General features: G+C 33.9%; 1 protein-coding gene across 1 annotated transcript in view; it reads right to left on the bottom strand.

Annotated features, from left to right (window-relative positions):
* Positions 1-14,035, bottom strand: part of LOC127870101 (mitofusin-2-like) — a 32,306-nt gene that overhangs the window by 5,420 nt on the left and 12,851 nt on the right. Inside the window, exons 4-12 of the mRNA XM_052412760.1 lie at positions 10,275-10,530; positions 9,758-9,822; positions 9,089-9,210; positions 8,639-8,765; positions 8,058-8,162; positions 7,198-7,300; positions 3,018-3,280; positions 1,922-2,103; positions 1,142-1,276 (exon numbers count right to left, since the gene is read on the bottom strand). Coding sequence (XP_052268720.1) covers positions 1,142-1,276; positions 1,922-2,103; positions 3,018-3,280; positions 7,198-7,300; positions 8,058-8,162; positions 8,639-8,765; positions 9,089-9,210; positions 9,758-9,822; positions 10,275-10,530 — 1,358 coding nt within the window. The remainder of the gene's footprint in view (positions 1-1,141; positions 1,277-1,921; positions 2,104-3,017; positions 3,281-7,197; positions 7,301-8,057; positions 8,163-8,638; positions 8,766-9,088; positions 9,211-9,757; positions 9,823-10,274; positions 10,531-14,035) is intronic.

Here is a 14,035-nt window from a genome sequence, read left to right as displayed (position 1 = left end):
ATGTATTGTTGTTTATACCGAAAGTTTCAGTTATTACGATTAAATCATCAATCACTAATATTCACTGGAAACACATCAGATAAAGATATGCGAATGGCTTGATTAACATGGCACAACTAGAAGGTAATGCGAAATCATTCTCGAAAAACATTACAAAAACGCATTAAAGTAACTAATTATAAGACGGAGTTTACAAACAATCCATTGAAACACCTGTGAGCAAAACGAAACTCCAGTTGCATCAACAGTAGATCACCACGATGTCATTTATTTAAGACAAGTGACAAACCACCTTACACAAAGATTCACTACAAGAGCACACTACATACAGACACACAAAATAATCAATAAAGCTTGGGTCTCCGTCTTGGAACGGTAATTGCACAGCAAAGCCTTGTGGTTATAAACGGGTTTCGACACCAAAGTCTCACATTTTGTCCAGATATATCCATATTAAATATCAATATAATATCAACACAGTTTCAATAACACAATAATAGAAGAGAATACCTTTAAGTAAGTAAGCACTACTTTAGGGTAGTATAAAACAACACAAACAAACGAGTAACTTTTAAGAAAAAAAGTTTAGAACAAATAAAAATAAACTACGTTCTTTTTTTGGAACACCTATTAAGGGACATATTAGCATTACAAATATATCTTAATATCTAGATACGATTTCAGAAAGAAACCGCTTTCTTGTTTGTACATATTTAATTACTTAAATGTATTGTGAATTACTCCAAAGACCATGCGTAAGGTTCGGCCTAAAACCAATATAAACCCCGAATGCTTTGAACTGACTAATCCGGTGCGATAACCAAGTTTTTCATTAATAGTAAGCTATGGTTTTGTGGTTTGTTTTGCATTGGTCACTTATCATAAAAGGACCTGTATTTAAATTCGATTTCTGTACAGCTGGTGTAAGCACAATTACACATGATTATATGCACAAACATAGTTTCGCTATATACATGTACGTAAGACATAAACATTAACGATGTTTTATATATTTGGAGAAAAAGGTATTAAGCTTAATACTTAGGTCATGTAAGAAGTTGAATTTAACATAAAATGAGGGTAATTAGATGTTTTGTAGTTTTATTTTTACGAAAATTAATCTTGTTTTATACAGATATACCAGTATGCTTCAGCCTTCAAGACAATCGAATCGAGCTGTTTAATGGTAATGTCCTGCTGTTCCACCTCCTTCTTAAGTGTGTCTACTATACTGCCCGCCTCCTTGCATAGCTCGTCAAATGTCGAACTCAACACTCTGTAAAATTTGTAATTACCAATTACAAACTGTTTAGTGTACATAGATAAAGCTAGCTCATTATTTTTGAATTCATATTGCAATAGATTCTGATTGTGTATGTTGTTTCGTATGGATGCATGTTTTTGTTTTAAGAATCACAACACATGTATGAGATATTAACTCGAGATATACTATTGTGTACTAGAACTGATTTATTAGTTATGTTTCTGTTGATGACACATATGACTGGAAGCTGCTATTCAAAGAATGAACTCGAATTATGGAGTCTGAAATGTAAATACTACGTTAACTCTTAAGGAAGATTTAAAACGATGCATGTAATTGAACTACACAAAGTCAGTTCAATCTATGTTCCCTTTTTAATAACATAATGTAACAGTATATAAACAGGATCCAACTCATGTGATTGTCAATTAATATGGTAAAGAATTGAACAAGGCCAAACACTAATGATGTAAAACAGACAAACATGAATGTTTTATTGATGTATGTCTTACATAACATGGAGTATTTATATTGTACATGTATGCATTATAACAAATTATAAGAAATCTATCAACATTAATGATACCGAAAGTTCATAAATAGACCAAACATATGTTACTTATACAAAACATTTTCAAAATGTATAGTTTAACATACCGTTCTACTTGTTCGCTGCAGATTGTGCTGTAACTGGAGACAATGGATCTCAGCTGTGTGCTCACGTATTCAACGTATCGGGTCTTGAAATCTTGTTCTTTAAACCATAGGTTGTTGTAGTAATTGTAAAAGGGCAGACCTACCACTCCTAACACACCTAACACGACAAACTTCTTCGGTAACTGCAAAGGTTAATTACACCAAACTTGAAATACTCATATTCGTGTCTGACACCTTTAGTTTGGCTTAACTGAGTATGAATCTCAAATAGATAGTACGAAGCTTCTAATTTGTGATCTAAGTTGATATCAACGTTCGACTCAAAACAAAATAAAAATGTTTGGTGATATAGATACATTTCTTTATTTTTTTCCGTCTACCCATACGAAATTATTCGACAAACGCAATTAATTGCATTTCAATTACAACTATACATTTTATGCATTACATTACACGCGCACATGCATTAAACATGCGTTTGATTTAATAGTTAATAATTCACAACTTGATTCAATGTTTAATAAACAGTGTAGTTATGTTTTTCAATAGAAAAAATCTTTATATTGTAATTTATTTGTAAAATGATGATAACATTGTATGTCGTTAAAAGATGACCATATATTTAAAGTTTATAAACGATCTTAAAAGGTTTGTTGGAATACAAGGACGTTTTATTATATATTCCCCGACTAGCATGTTAAAAAGAAAAAGTGAATGAAATACGGTTCAAACAAGTTTCACTGTTTCAACATTTATTCTAAAGCTGTCAGAAAATGAGGAACTTGGAAATTTAATTTATTCACCCTATGATACTGGAACCATTGTGGTAACGAATGATTCTTAAGAATTTTTGTAAAGGTACAATGGGACGAAATGTGGTTTTTGAACAATACTTTTGTGAGTGTATACATTCATTGAATTAGATAATTTAATTGTTGATGCAATAGACACCTGTAATAGAGAATTGGTCAATTATTGTTTCATTGGTATTTTTTCCGTATGATTGCTAGTTGTTTTATTTTATAAGTAGTATAAATACTTAATACAGTCCTTTGGCTGGAATACTCAATTACATCAATGTAAAAGAGGTACGTACAAAACGAGATAGGATAGCCAACGCCAGTGTGACTGTCACTACGTAAATCCACTTTTTTATTTCTTCCAGAGGGATGTTGAAATCGAAGCCAAGCATCTTCAAAAAGTCGGAAAACAGGTTTTGAGAGCCAAAACCGTTAAACTCGGCAAACAGGTCTCGAGAGCCAAAACCGTTTCGGAAAGCGAAGTTATTGTCATGCCAATGCATCACTTTCTGGATTTTCGTTTGATATTCTTCTGGGACAATTTTGGCAACCATTTTGTCTGAAGCAACACAGGTATGAAGTTAGCATAAAAGTTCAGAAGTAAATTCCTATTTTGTCAGTAAAACATGTAATCATATAATTGAACACTGGCTTTAAATCTAAATTAGTTAAATCTAAATTATGTTAAATCTAATTAGTTTAAATTCTATTTGCACATATAAATTATAAAAAACGTTTTATACCGAGTTATGCGGTCCTTATTTTAACGGATTTACTTTTCATATTTATTGGCATAGGTATTGATCACAAATATTTCTGTGTGTACATTATGTGACAGGAAAATAAAGACATTTTTATGAAAACATTTATAAAACCGTGTGAAACCGCTCTGCGTTACTATATATAGTATAGAGTACTGAATAATGTTCATAGACGATTTACATATAAAATCATGTTTAGATATTCGAAGTTGTAGAGAATCCAACGTTTACGTTAGCAATTGTTAACATAGTTAAATAAAAGCTGCATTTTTTCAACGTCATAAAACAAACTATATGCTTGCATGAGTGACACTTGTTAAAGTAATACGTTTCAACAGTTTTTGCCTAAGCACATATATACAGACAGCATGGTTAATAATCGATTCTGACTTGGTGAGCAATTTCAATTAGTTTTCACACAAAAGACATTAAAGTAGTGTCTCTGTGTATGCTGCGTAATCGCTTTGAACATTCATAGTAAACATTTACTGTACTGTTACTGTAGCGACTGACAGTCGGAACTTGTCAGTCAGTCAATCAGTCTGTATTTAGTTTGAAACTATGGCGAACCGATTGGGGCTGAGTCAGGCTCCTAGACCTTTACCTCATTACATCACGAAACAATACTAAACATTACGGTACACGAATGAATATTACAAAATTGTCATATATATGTATACTGGAAATGACCGCATACTGCAACAAGAATGACACACATTTAACTGACATAAAACTATCACAGTTAAAATACTCCCATTAACTTATAAAGCGTGCGTCTCGAATTCAATGCATGCTTAACCGTCACAATAAAACATTACAACTAGTGCGTACAGTTAATCGGCTGGAACTTGATAATTCCAAAATGCCAGAGCAGTGAATAAGCTACTTGAAATACGTACACGTTATCGTAGGCAGAGGGGGTATTCGAAAAGAGACTGGCTTCCACAAAAGACATATTCTTGGCCAGTATAAAGCCCTTACAGCTTAACTTGTGAAGATAATCCAACTGCATATAAGCACTTGGTTAGGATTGACCCGCTCATGTTCCAAACTATTCAACGTCTTATCGGTCTGAGAATTACGAAGAATCAAACCTGGTCAATCGATTCTGTATTAAGGCTGCAAATCACCCTGATATATTTGACTGCGGCGAACAGCTAATTACAGTAATGTATGGTTTCAGGGTTGCGCAATTATTGTTCTGGGTGTACCTAAGGTTATAACGTCATTTTATGCGGATGATGTAATACATACTCAAACTGAGTCGAACAGTGGCGAACTTTTCAAACATATAACCAAACGGAGTCATACGAACTGAGGATCAATAAACTGAACTATAAAGGCTATCATTGAGTGGTGTTTATGGTCATTGAATGAAATATACCGATTGGTAAATATTTGTACGCAAAGAGATGTTATGACACTCCGGTTTGGAACAAGAGTAACCTGAATAAGGCATTTAAACAGGAATTCATAACGATGCCAATTGAGTTTTCCCATCTCGTTGGTGACAAACTAACGGATTATTATATAATAGCAGACAACACATTTGGCATCAATATCTGGCTCATGAATCATTTCTTCAAGCGGAGTTTTGCAATGAAAAGAACTTTAAAATAGCGCTTATTAAAGGATAGTATATTTGTGGAAAATGGCTTTGGTAAAGTTGCAATTTCAGATTCAGAAATTTCCTCTAGTCAATCAGTAAGATAAAGCAGTAGGACGCAGTGGTCGCCATAATGCTCGCACACATTTGAATGCTGGTCAAATATCGAGATTGTCAAATCACTCCTTTTGAACACGAATATCACGGACACCAGGTCATTGCCGGGATAAAGACATTGACGAAATTAAAATTCCCAAGCGCGTTAATATGGACTCCTGCGATGAAAAACAACAGGGATTGTATATGAAACGTGAATTCCCTTAGGAGGTCGGGACTGGCAGGATACAATTATAAAACTTTTAAGACATGTAAACATTTTCTAAATATGTGGGTATTAAACGCTACAGTATGGACTCATGACTAATTATTCAAATTTTTATTTGCCTTGTATGGACTAGAAATACAAGTATTTTCTCTCATAAATACTATAACTATAGTTGTATAACAATATTACCAAATATGTTACTGTTTATGTAGAACATTTACATTTATAAGCATGTGGTGTTCTTAGCACGTTTATACTTCGCAAGTCTTTTTGACTCTTTTCCAAAGTTAGTGTTAATTTCTTTTATTTTAATTCAGATGAATTTATTATTTATTATTGTGTTGAATGTTCAAGATGTCTTATATTGGTGGTGTAGGAATTACCTTTACATGTTTAGGTAATCAGCTAATCCGGCATAAGTTATGTTTAACACATTGTCGATATCGTGTTACGACTTTAAAAACAATGGCACCAACAATAGCAGTAGAACATTGTAAGAAAGGCCAACAGCCCTTGTGTAAAAAATACTTTTATTTCCTGCATGGTGGTTTCTAACGTGGACTGAATGGTACCAGTTCAACAGTTTATTGTTTTATATACAAAATAAAAAACCGCTCTGCCATGTTTACGGAGACATGTTTTTATAAATTGCAGTATAAAAAAGCTTTAAAATACTAATTATCACGTATACTTTTATTGAACATGTAATAATGGGCTTCCTTTTTTCTTTTCAGGAAATGTCGTCTGAATAAAGCTGTCGACGAAAGACGTGTGACCACTAAAAAATTTAAGATAGGCTGATGATGCACAATCTATTATTTGAACAAGGAAATGATAGTTGGCTGACTGAAATATAGAAATTGAAAGATAAATCACAGATTTCATTAATTACATGCAAATTCGTAGAATTGATATCCCCCGCAACATATGCTCTGTTTGAGGATGGGTGCAAATCGGACAGATGAACATACTGACAGATGGACGGACGGAGGACATACGCCAAAGCACTTCCAAGATATGGCTCCGGACACAAAAGTGACGGACGGAAGGACAGCCGGACAACGCTAAATCAATATGCCTCCGCCTCTGGCGGGGGATATATACTCATACCAAGTTTCAATGAAATCCGCCAAAGCACTTCCAAGATATAGCTCCGGACACAAAAGTGCCTATAGTAAAAAGCATTTTTTCAAGATACAAAGGGCCATAACTCTGTTTTTAACAGATGATATACAATGCCATTTGGCGTGCATCATCCTCTTATGCATATATATATACTCATACCAAGTTTCAATGAAATCCGCAAAAGCACTTCCAAGATATGGCTCCGGACACAAACGTGCCTATAGTAAAAAGCATTTTTTCAAGATACAAAGGGCCATAACTCGGTTTTTAACAGATGGTATACAATGCCATTTTGCGTGCATCATCCTCGTATGCATATATATACTCATACCAAGTTTCAATGAAATCCGCCAAAGCACTTCCAAGATATGGCTCCGGACACAAAAGTGCCGGACGGACGGACAGATGGACGAACGGACAGCCGGACGGACGGACAACGCCAAAACAATATCCCTCTGCCTCTCGCGGGGGATAATAAACATTTTATATACAATCACATTTGTCTTGTTATCTTGAGGTATTATAATAAAACCTCCATACAAAGGTGCTTTCACGCTTTTATCGACAAAACACAGTTTTATACTGTGTAAAGTAGACAAACCAATACTCGCATTATATCAGTACAATAAAGTTTTATACCCTATACTTAAATCAATAACCTGTCATTTCCTGCATGGTGTTTTTTTGCGCGGACTTTTGGGCTTCAGTGCAGCGCAATTCCACCTTGCGACTAAGGCCTATTTCGACGTGTGTACTCAAGACCTGGCAGAAAAAGTACCTAATAAACATGATGCTGGCACATGGAAAATATTTCGGCCATTATTTAAAATATATAGTTACAAAACATGTGAAATTAATATTTGATCTTGCCTATATGCAAAACACAATATCGGTTACGTGTTTCTATCATAAATCGTACTATACCCACGTAAAAAACGAAAGAACGGATGTCATGGATTTATATCTGAATAATCTTGTATTGTAAAGAAAGATTATTTAGAGATATTAATAGCATGCAAATTTATTGCAACCATCCGCTAGACTTTTATTTAAGACAAACACAAACAAAAATGTCTTCACAAAAATAACAGTACACAAAAAACCATCAAAAAAGTGATTTAAAAAGAAGTCATCCCCTTGAAACATTTAATGCATAGAGTTGAGGTTTTAACTCGTGAATTATACGCCAATTCTAATAGGCTGGTCCAATGATAAGGTATTTATTGGATATTCGTACATTCAAAAGATAACGAGACAAAACCTTGAGCAGATCTATAATATTTATTTAAGATTTTATAAGGTTAAAATAAAGTCAGTGTTATTGCCTTCTAAAATACTGCATTTATGTGCATTGGAAACACAAACATTAAACTGCAATATAATGACTCCCTTCACAGAATCCATTATATCATTTCAGAACTATTTTGATGTAATGCCTTGCTTCTGAATATATATGCATTTAATAAACCCCAAATACATTCTGAAGTCATAGAACCAGCACATTTAATTCTCGACAAACCTGTGTATACTCGTTCAGTGAATTTTGGTCGTCCGGGAACGGTTTGTTAAACGCTCCCACAAGTATTGGTAGGCGATTGATTTCATCCGTTAACATTTTGGCGATCTGAACAAAGTAAGATGCGTGTGTCGGGTTACTAGACAACTAGACAACACATTTTTCAAAAAGTGTCAAATCATCACACTTGTTAAATACTTTTTATAGGTTTGAAAAATCTTAAGCACTTGGCAAGGAGCTTCACAGTAGTCTTATTTGACCGTGATTCTACATTTAAACCTGACATAAGGTTTAAGAACCTCTAATAAAGAGTCTTCTTCGCAATTCTAAAACTGACGAACCGGTAAAAAACTTCCCTCTGCATATAGTGATAAAAAATAGATTAACACTGCAGGATCCAAACATTATTCTCATAAACTAAAATGTTTACAACGCTTTTAGGGCTGATGCGTGACAATAAAACATCATTTAAGTGTGTACAGCCATGCATCTGACTAGGAATACCTTTGTAATGGTCAATATAAAATAATTAAGGGAAAATAATTTGCGCTCTTATGTACCAGTATAACATCTCAATCAAATACCTCGGTACAGACGCCCGCAACGGTTTTAGTAATCTTGTATTTGAATTCACATTTGAACATGGTGAGTTGTCTTTCCATGAAGTCCAGATGTTTTGCCATCTCATTCCGATCGAATCTCATACGATCACTTCAACACAACAAATGTATTTGTTTTTTCTTTTTTTTTGTTTTCGCAAGTAAAACATAATTTCATTCATTCACATTACAGTGGGTTTTATGCACACTAACACACTTTCGTTAATATAATTTTTGATTCATATGATAGATTAAAATGGCTTAATGAATAATTTGCAACAAATGACGCCCAATTATTTCTTGTTTTTAATCTTTTCTAACATTTCGCGTCGGTCCCTGTGTTCAGATTGGCTGTGAAGTGCTCTACAAACTGTGCACGGATGCATTCAATTAACACATAATCACTCTAAATATTATAAAAAAGGGTTTGCTTACATATGTTGCCGAATGCTTTTGAGAATGTCTTTTACCAAGGCACAATTCTCCGTCGTGATGCTCTTGCCGAGGTTATTGTTCCGCTCAAACTTCGTTTTTACAGCAGTTTGTGACATACACTCCTGCAGTAGCACAATACACATCAAACTACGAAAGACAAGATCACTGTTAATCAAAATTTATGTACATTAATATGTATAATTCAACCATTTGACCTCTAACATTATGTAATTTCCGACTTCGATATATATTTGTGCATAGTTTAATTATGATGATAATAAGACGATGTCACCGTATAAGTGTACTTAATAAAAAGAAGAAAGTCATGAAATATAAAAAAAGAGTCTTGGTCGCTCATGTGTATGCGCTATTAAAAGACTGGACAATATAGACAGAATGCATTTATAACTTGCTCAACTCATTATGTACCTTTAAAATTTGATAAATATGTGTTATCTATCATTTATCATATAATAAATGTCGAGTAGTCTAATTTCAACTTAAACATCCATTGATTGAATTACATTATATATCTTGATTAAGGAATCAAACAGCATTTTTTTCATTTCAAAATTATTGGAACTGTCGAATCCGGTCCAGGATCAAATCGAAAAGCAATTAATGAGCCTGTATTTGAAACAAATTAGTTGTTTTACGTGCTTATATTACCTCCAATGCTCTTTCAAAATTGCAAAAACGGATGTGCCTTTCTTCTTGCCCCGGGAGTTGAGCTTCTAAGCAAAATACATAAGTTAACAATTAACAGCTATAAGAAATTGCAAAAGCATTTAAATTGAATGTTACTACCATAAAACAGCAGCTCTTTACTCACGAATTGTAACATCGGATCAATTGTGGAGCAATCAAAACGATAACTTGCCAAGGTGCCAGAGTGTGTTCTAATAAGGAGTATGCTTGCATCTATAAATTTGGACGCGAAGGAGAAAAATCAATAATTATTTCAAAAAATTAAGTGAAGTGATGATCAGCCTATCAAACAACTATACAACAAATCCTAAGGAACTTGACACAAAAGTCGTACTTTGTTGGATTGTCATGTGGTGTTTGAAAGTTAAGCAGTGATTCTGAATTCATCAAATCATTATGCAAAGATAGCTAATCCTGCCATCAAGCATATTGAACACAAAATGAAACAAAGTTGCAAATTGCTAGACTGTTTCCTTACTTGCACGTTCTTCGCCTTTCTCGACGAGACGCGTACTTAGCGCCTCTTTCGCAGAGACAAAGAAAATGCGTTCGAGCCCTTTGTCCCGATCCATTCCGTTCAGCTCTTGATACAGAAATTCAAGGTGTCGGTCGATGTGTTGTTCTCGCACCTCCGCTACGTCATCTTCGAATACGGATTGGTCCCAGCGGTTGAGAAGGACGAAGATATTGGTGCTAGAAAGACGCTCGCTGACCTTTTGGAAGAAATTCTTCTCCTAGAAACAGGGAAAGCGGAAGTATCGATGAATAATCAGAGTATCCATGGGTGTTTTATGTTTGGGATCGCTATCTTAGTAAGCTTCTGGAAGAATGCCTCTTCCTAGAAACTTGTTAAATTAAGTCTTAACAAAAACACCAGTAGTCAGTAAAATAGAGGGATAACAAAATGCCATAAAATTATCGGATTAGCAATTCTTAAAACCAGGCGCTATTCGAGTACGAATGAAATATACTGCACAAAACCAAACTTCTGTTCAATATACGCATAATGAACATACAACTGTATAATCAAGGGAAAATATGTTTTTATTGTTAACAACTATAGCTCGTTTTGTGGTTTGTGAATGTAACGTCATACTTAAAGTTTTACAAAGGCTGTTAAACTAGGTATATCAACAACCGGGTAAAATATGAGATAATTCAACGTATTTTACTTCATGCATTATGATAAAATTATCTAACCTTGAGAAAGTAAATGGTCCCTGTGAAGCCAATATTTTTACTCATTCGTCATATGTTTTGTTTAATGTTCGTTTTTCTAGAACAGTTCACATTTTAGTCGGGTTCAAAACAAGCATTCGTCAAATCAATAATTCGATTCAATGACAAAGTGAACCGTTCGAAATAGCAAGTATGTTCCATAAGTTAAGTAAATGTGCTTTCAAGTTAATTACATTTGTTGTCGAAATATCGCATATTACGAATTGTTTACTAAACGTGTAGGTATCATGCAGATTATACTTTTGGTGCGTGTAAGAAGGCTACTAAGCAATTTGTTAGTTAAAACGCTTCGTATACAAACATTGGGCATTGTGTTATTTTTGTTCTTCAACTTTATTCAAATTGTCATTTTAGGTCAAAATGTGGCTTAAGAAATTTAAATTTCTTTAAACCTTTGGGTAATATTACCTTGTGCTACGTTCCCGAACGGTGTTTAAGTATGATAGGAAAATGCAATATTGTGGTCAAAATGGAAACACTATAACCGTTCTTATCCGCATTTTCAACTCTCAAGTGCTTCTGTAAAATACAGACTATGCATAATGTTTTGCATGGAGAGATCTTTGGTTCGATTACCGCGACAGGTTAACATTTTATCAATGCTTTGGTTTAATAAATTATTTATTTAAGAATAATAAAGAAAAGTATAGTGTAGATGAAGTTAAAGAATGAATACGGCCATTATTTTCCAACTTTAAATCCCCCCTGTCTTATACATTATAGAAACGTAATTTAAGTTCCGAGATTTAGGTGAGTAATTCCTGCCTGGTGTGAATGTACCATGTAAGCCTATTGCGTTTTTTACCATATGATTTTATAAAGAACACTGAATCAGTTGCGCAAAGAAGAACACACGTTTTCACAATCGTTATATTCAACAATCTAATTCTGAATATCAACTCTTATAGGTGAGCACCATGAAGTGAGCGATGTGAACTTTTTCAGGCACGATTGCTTTCGTTTACGAATGATGTTACCAATTGTTATTCATACTTGTTACTTGTTTTTGATAGTTGAATATATATGTTTATGCAACATCTCAACTGAACCATGGTCATGGCATATGCATATACATAAGTGAAACATTGGTTCCCTTGTGAGTGAAGCTGGAACTTAACATTTGTTTGCGATAGAAATGTTTAATGTAAGGCCATATCATACATAGAGGATATTTGTTCATGTCAGTGTAAGATCGTTTGTTATTTCACGAGTGATCATAGAAAATATATTCGCCACTCGTGAAATGGTATTTTTCTATGATCACGAGTGAAATAACAAACGATCTTACACTGACATGAACAAATTTTCTGTTTCTTTTATGCCTTTTTTTCAAGAAAATAATTAATAATAATTTCCCTTTCGCTGAAAAATAACCCTCTCCCGTGGCGTGCCTCAATACAGTTTAATACACAAAATGACGTCATTAGTGTTTGCATCATTCCTCCGCCGAAAGAAAAAAGTCCAATAGTTGATCGTCTACGAGTAAACAAAGCTGAAAGGTTTTAACATTTTATTGCTGTTACTAAAATAACCAAACAAAGTTAAGCATAAAATAATGCTACAATAATACTAACTTGTAACAACATTAACTAAACAGTACATGTCCGTGATGTCGTAGGAATACGCAAATTTTGACATTTTCATTCATTACAATCTCCTACGCAGTGGTCTCCCTTTTACTAGTAGTAGAAAAAGTAGTTCCGAAAATTTGTTCTTTTCACTCGTGAAAAGAACAATTGTTCTTTTCACTGCTGTTATTTCACTGCAGAAATGTCATATTTTAGCATAAGTTATAAAAGAAAAATCAATCATTGTATTTTCCATCTGGCGTATTATTTATTTATTTTTAAAACGACTAATTACTAGCGATTTGTAATTGTTTGACTTATTATGGGAGATAATGACTCGAGTGTACTTATTTTATATTTATGACACTTGGTTCACGTAATGTTGCACGTGTAATGCATATATAAAATCGCGGCCGTATTTGGTCAATGTTAAATAACACTTGTGTGCTCAGCTTTAGGATAGGTTATCTATCAAATCAGTTTAAGCCCGCTTTTTATTTTGTCTGACCGTTCCAGGACGGTGACCCCTGTTTTAATCGTATTTTCATGTTCTGGTTAGGTTTGATAAGCATTTTAGTCATTTAAAACCCATTATGTATTGCATTTACTGTTCCATGGCGTTTGACACAGTTTTATCCTTTTTGCTTTATGTTAAATGACGTTTATGTAATCAATTTGTTATATGTCAAAACGCCTCTGTGGTCAATAGTATATATGTATTGGTATTTTTTGACGAAACTGCACTTCTGTATATCGCGCGACATTATATTTTAGTTAAGTTGTATGTCACCTGAATACATCTAAGCAACAACAACACTTTAACGGTAGGATATTGATTTTGTAATGATACGACACTGTCATATCTAAGCAATATTTTTTAATTAATAAATTATGTTTAAAACTAGCCACAAGTTTATCAAGTTCTTGCGTTTAATTGCATTTGCGTGATGCCTCTAATTTTTTATGTATAGGATATAGTATTGTTTTGGACAGTCAGATGATTCGGAAGCATAATAACGGGCGTTTTCAATTTTCTTACGAATTATTTAGTCTCATTCCATCGAGACACGGTAATAAAAGATCACTCATTTTGCCTATGTTGTTATTCTGTTGTTACAGCAGAAGTATTTATCTAAACAAGGATGTTCAACATACACAATCGAAGACGACTGGATTAGAACATCAGAATAGAGATTCTGTGTTGAACCCATGAACAATGACTGAGATGAAATATTGCTAAACTGTCGCATTATACCAAAACTCAACTTTCAAGTTGAGCCACGATTCAACCACCGAGTTGAACAAACGCTTAATTTTTTATTTGAACAACAGCCTAACAGATATGTTAGATAATTGTTAAGCCGAAAAGCTGTACCTCAATGCACATACTCGTCTGATAAAGGGTTCAATGGTAATGAGTCCCAGCAGCAAA

Source organism: Dreissena polymorpha, chromosome 2, assembly GCF_020536995.1.
Source record: "Dreissena polymorpha isolate Duluth1 chromosome 2, UMN_Dpol_1.0, whole genome shotgun sequence".
In the NCBI taxonomy this organism is placed as follows: Eukaryota; Metazoa; Mollusca; class Bivalvia; order Myida; family Dreissenidae; genus Dreissena; species Dreissena polymorpha.
This window is presented reverse-complemented; position numbering and strand designations above follow the sequence as displayed.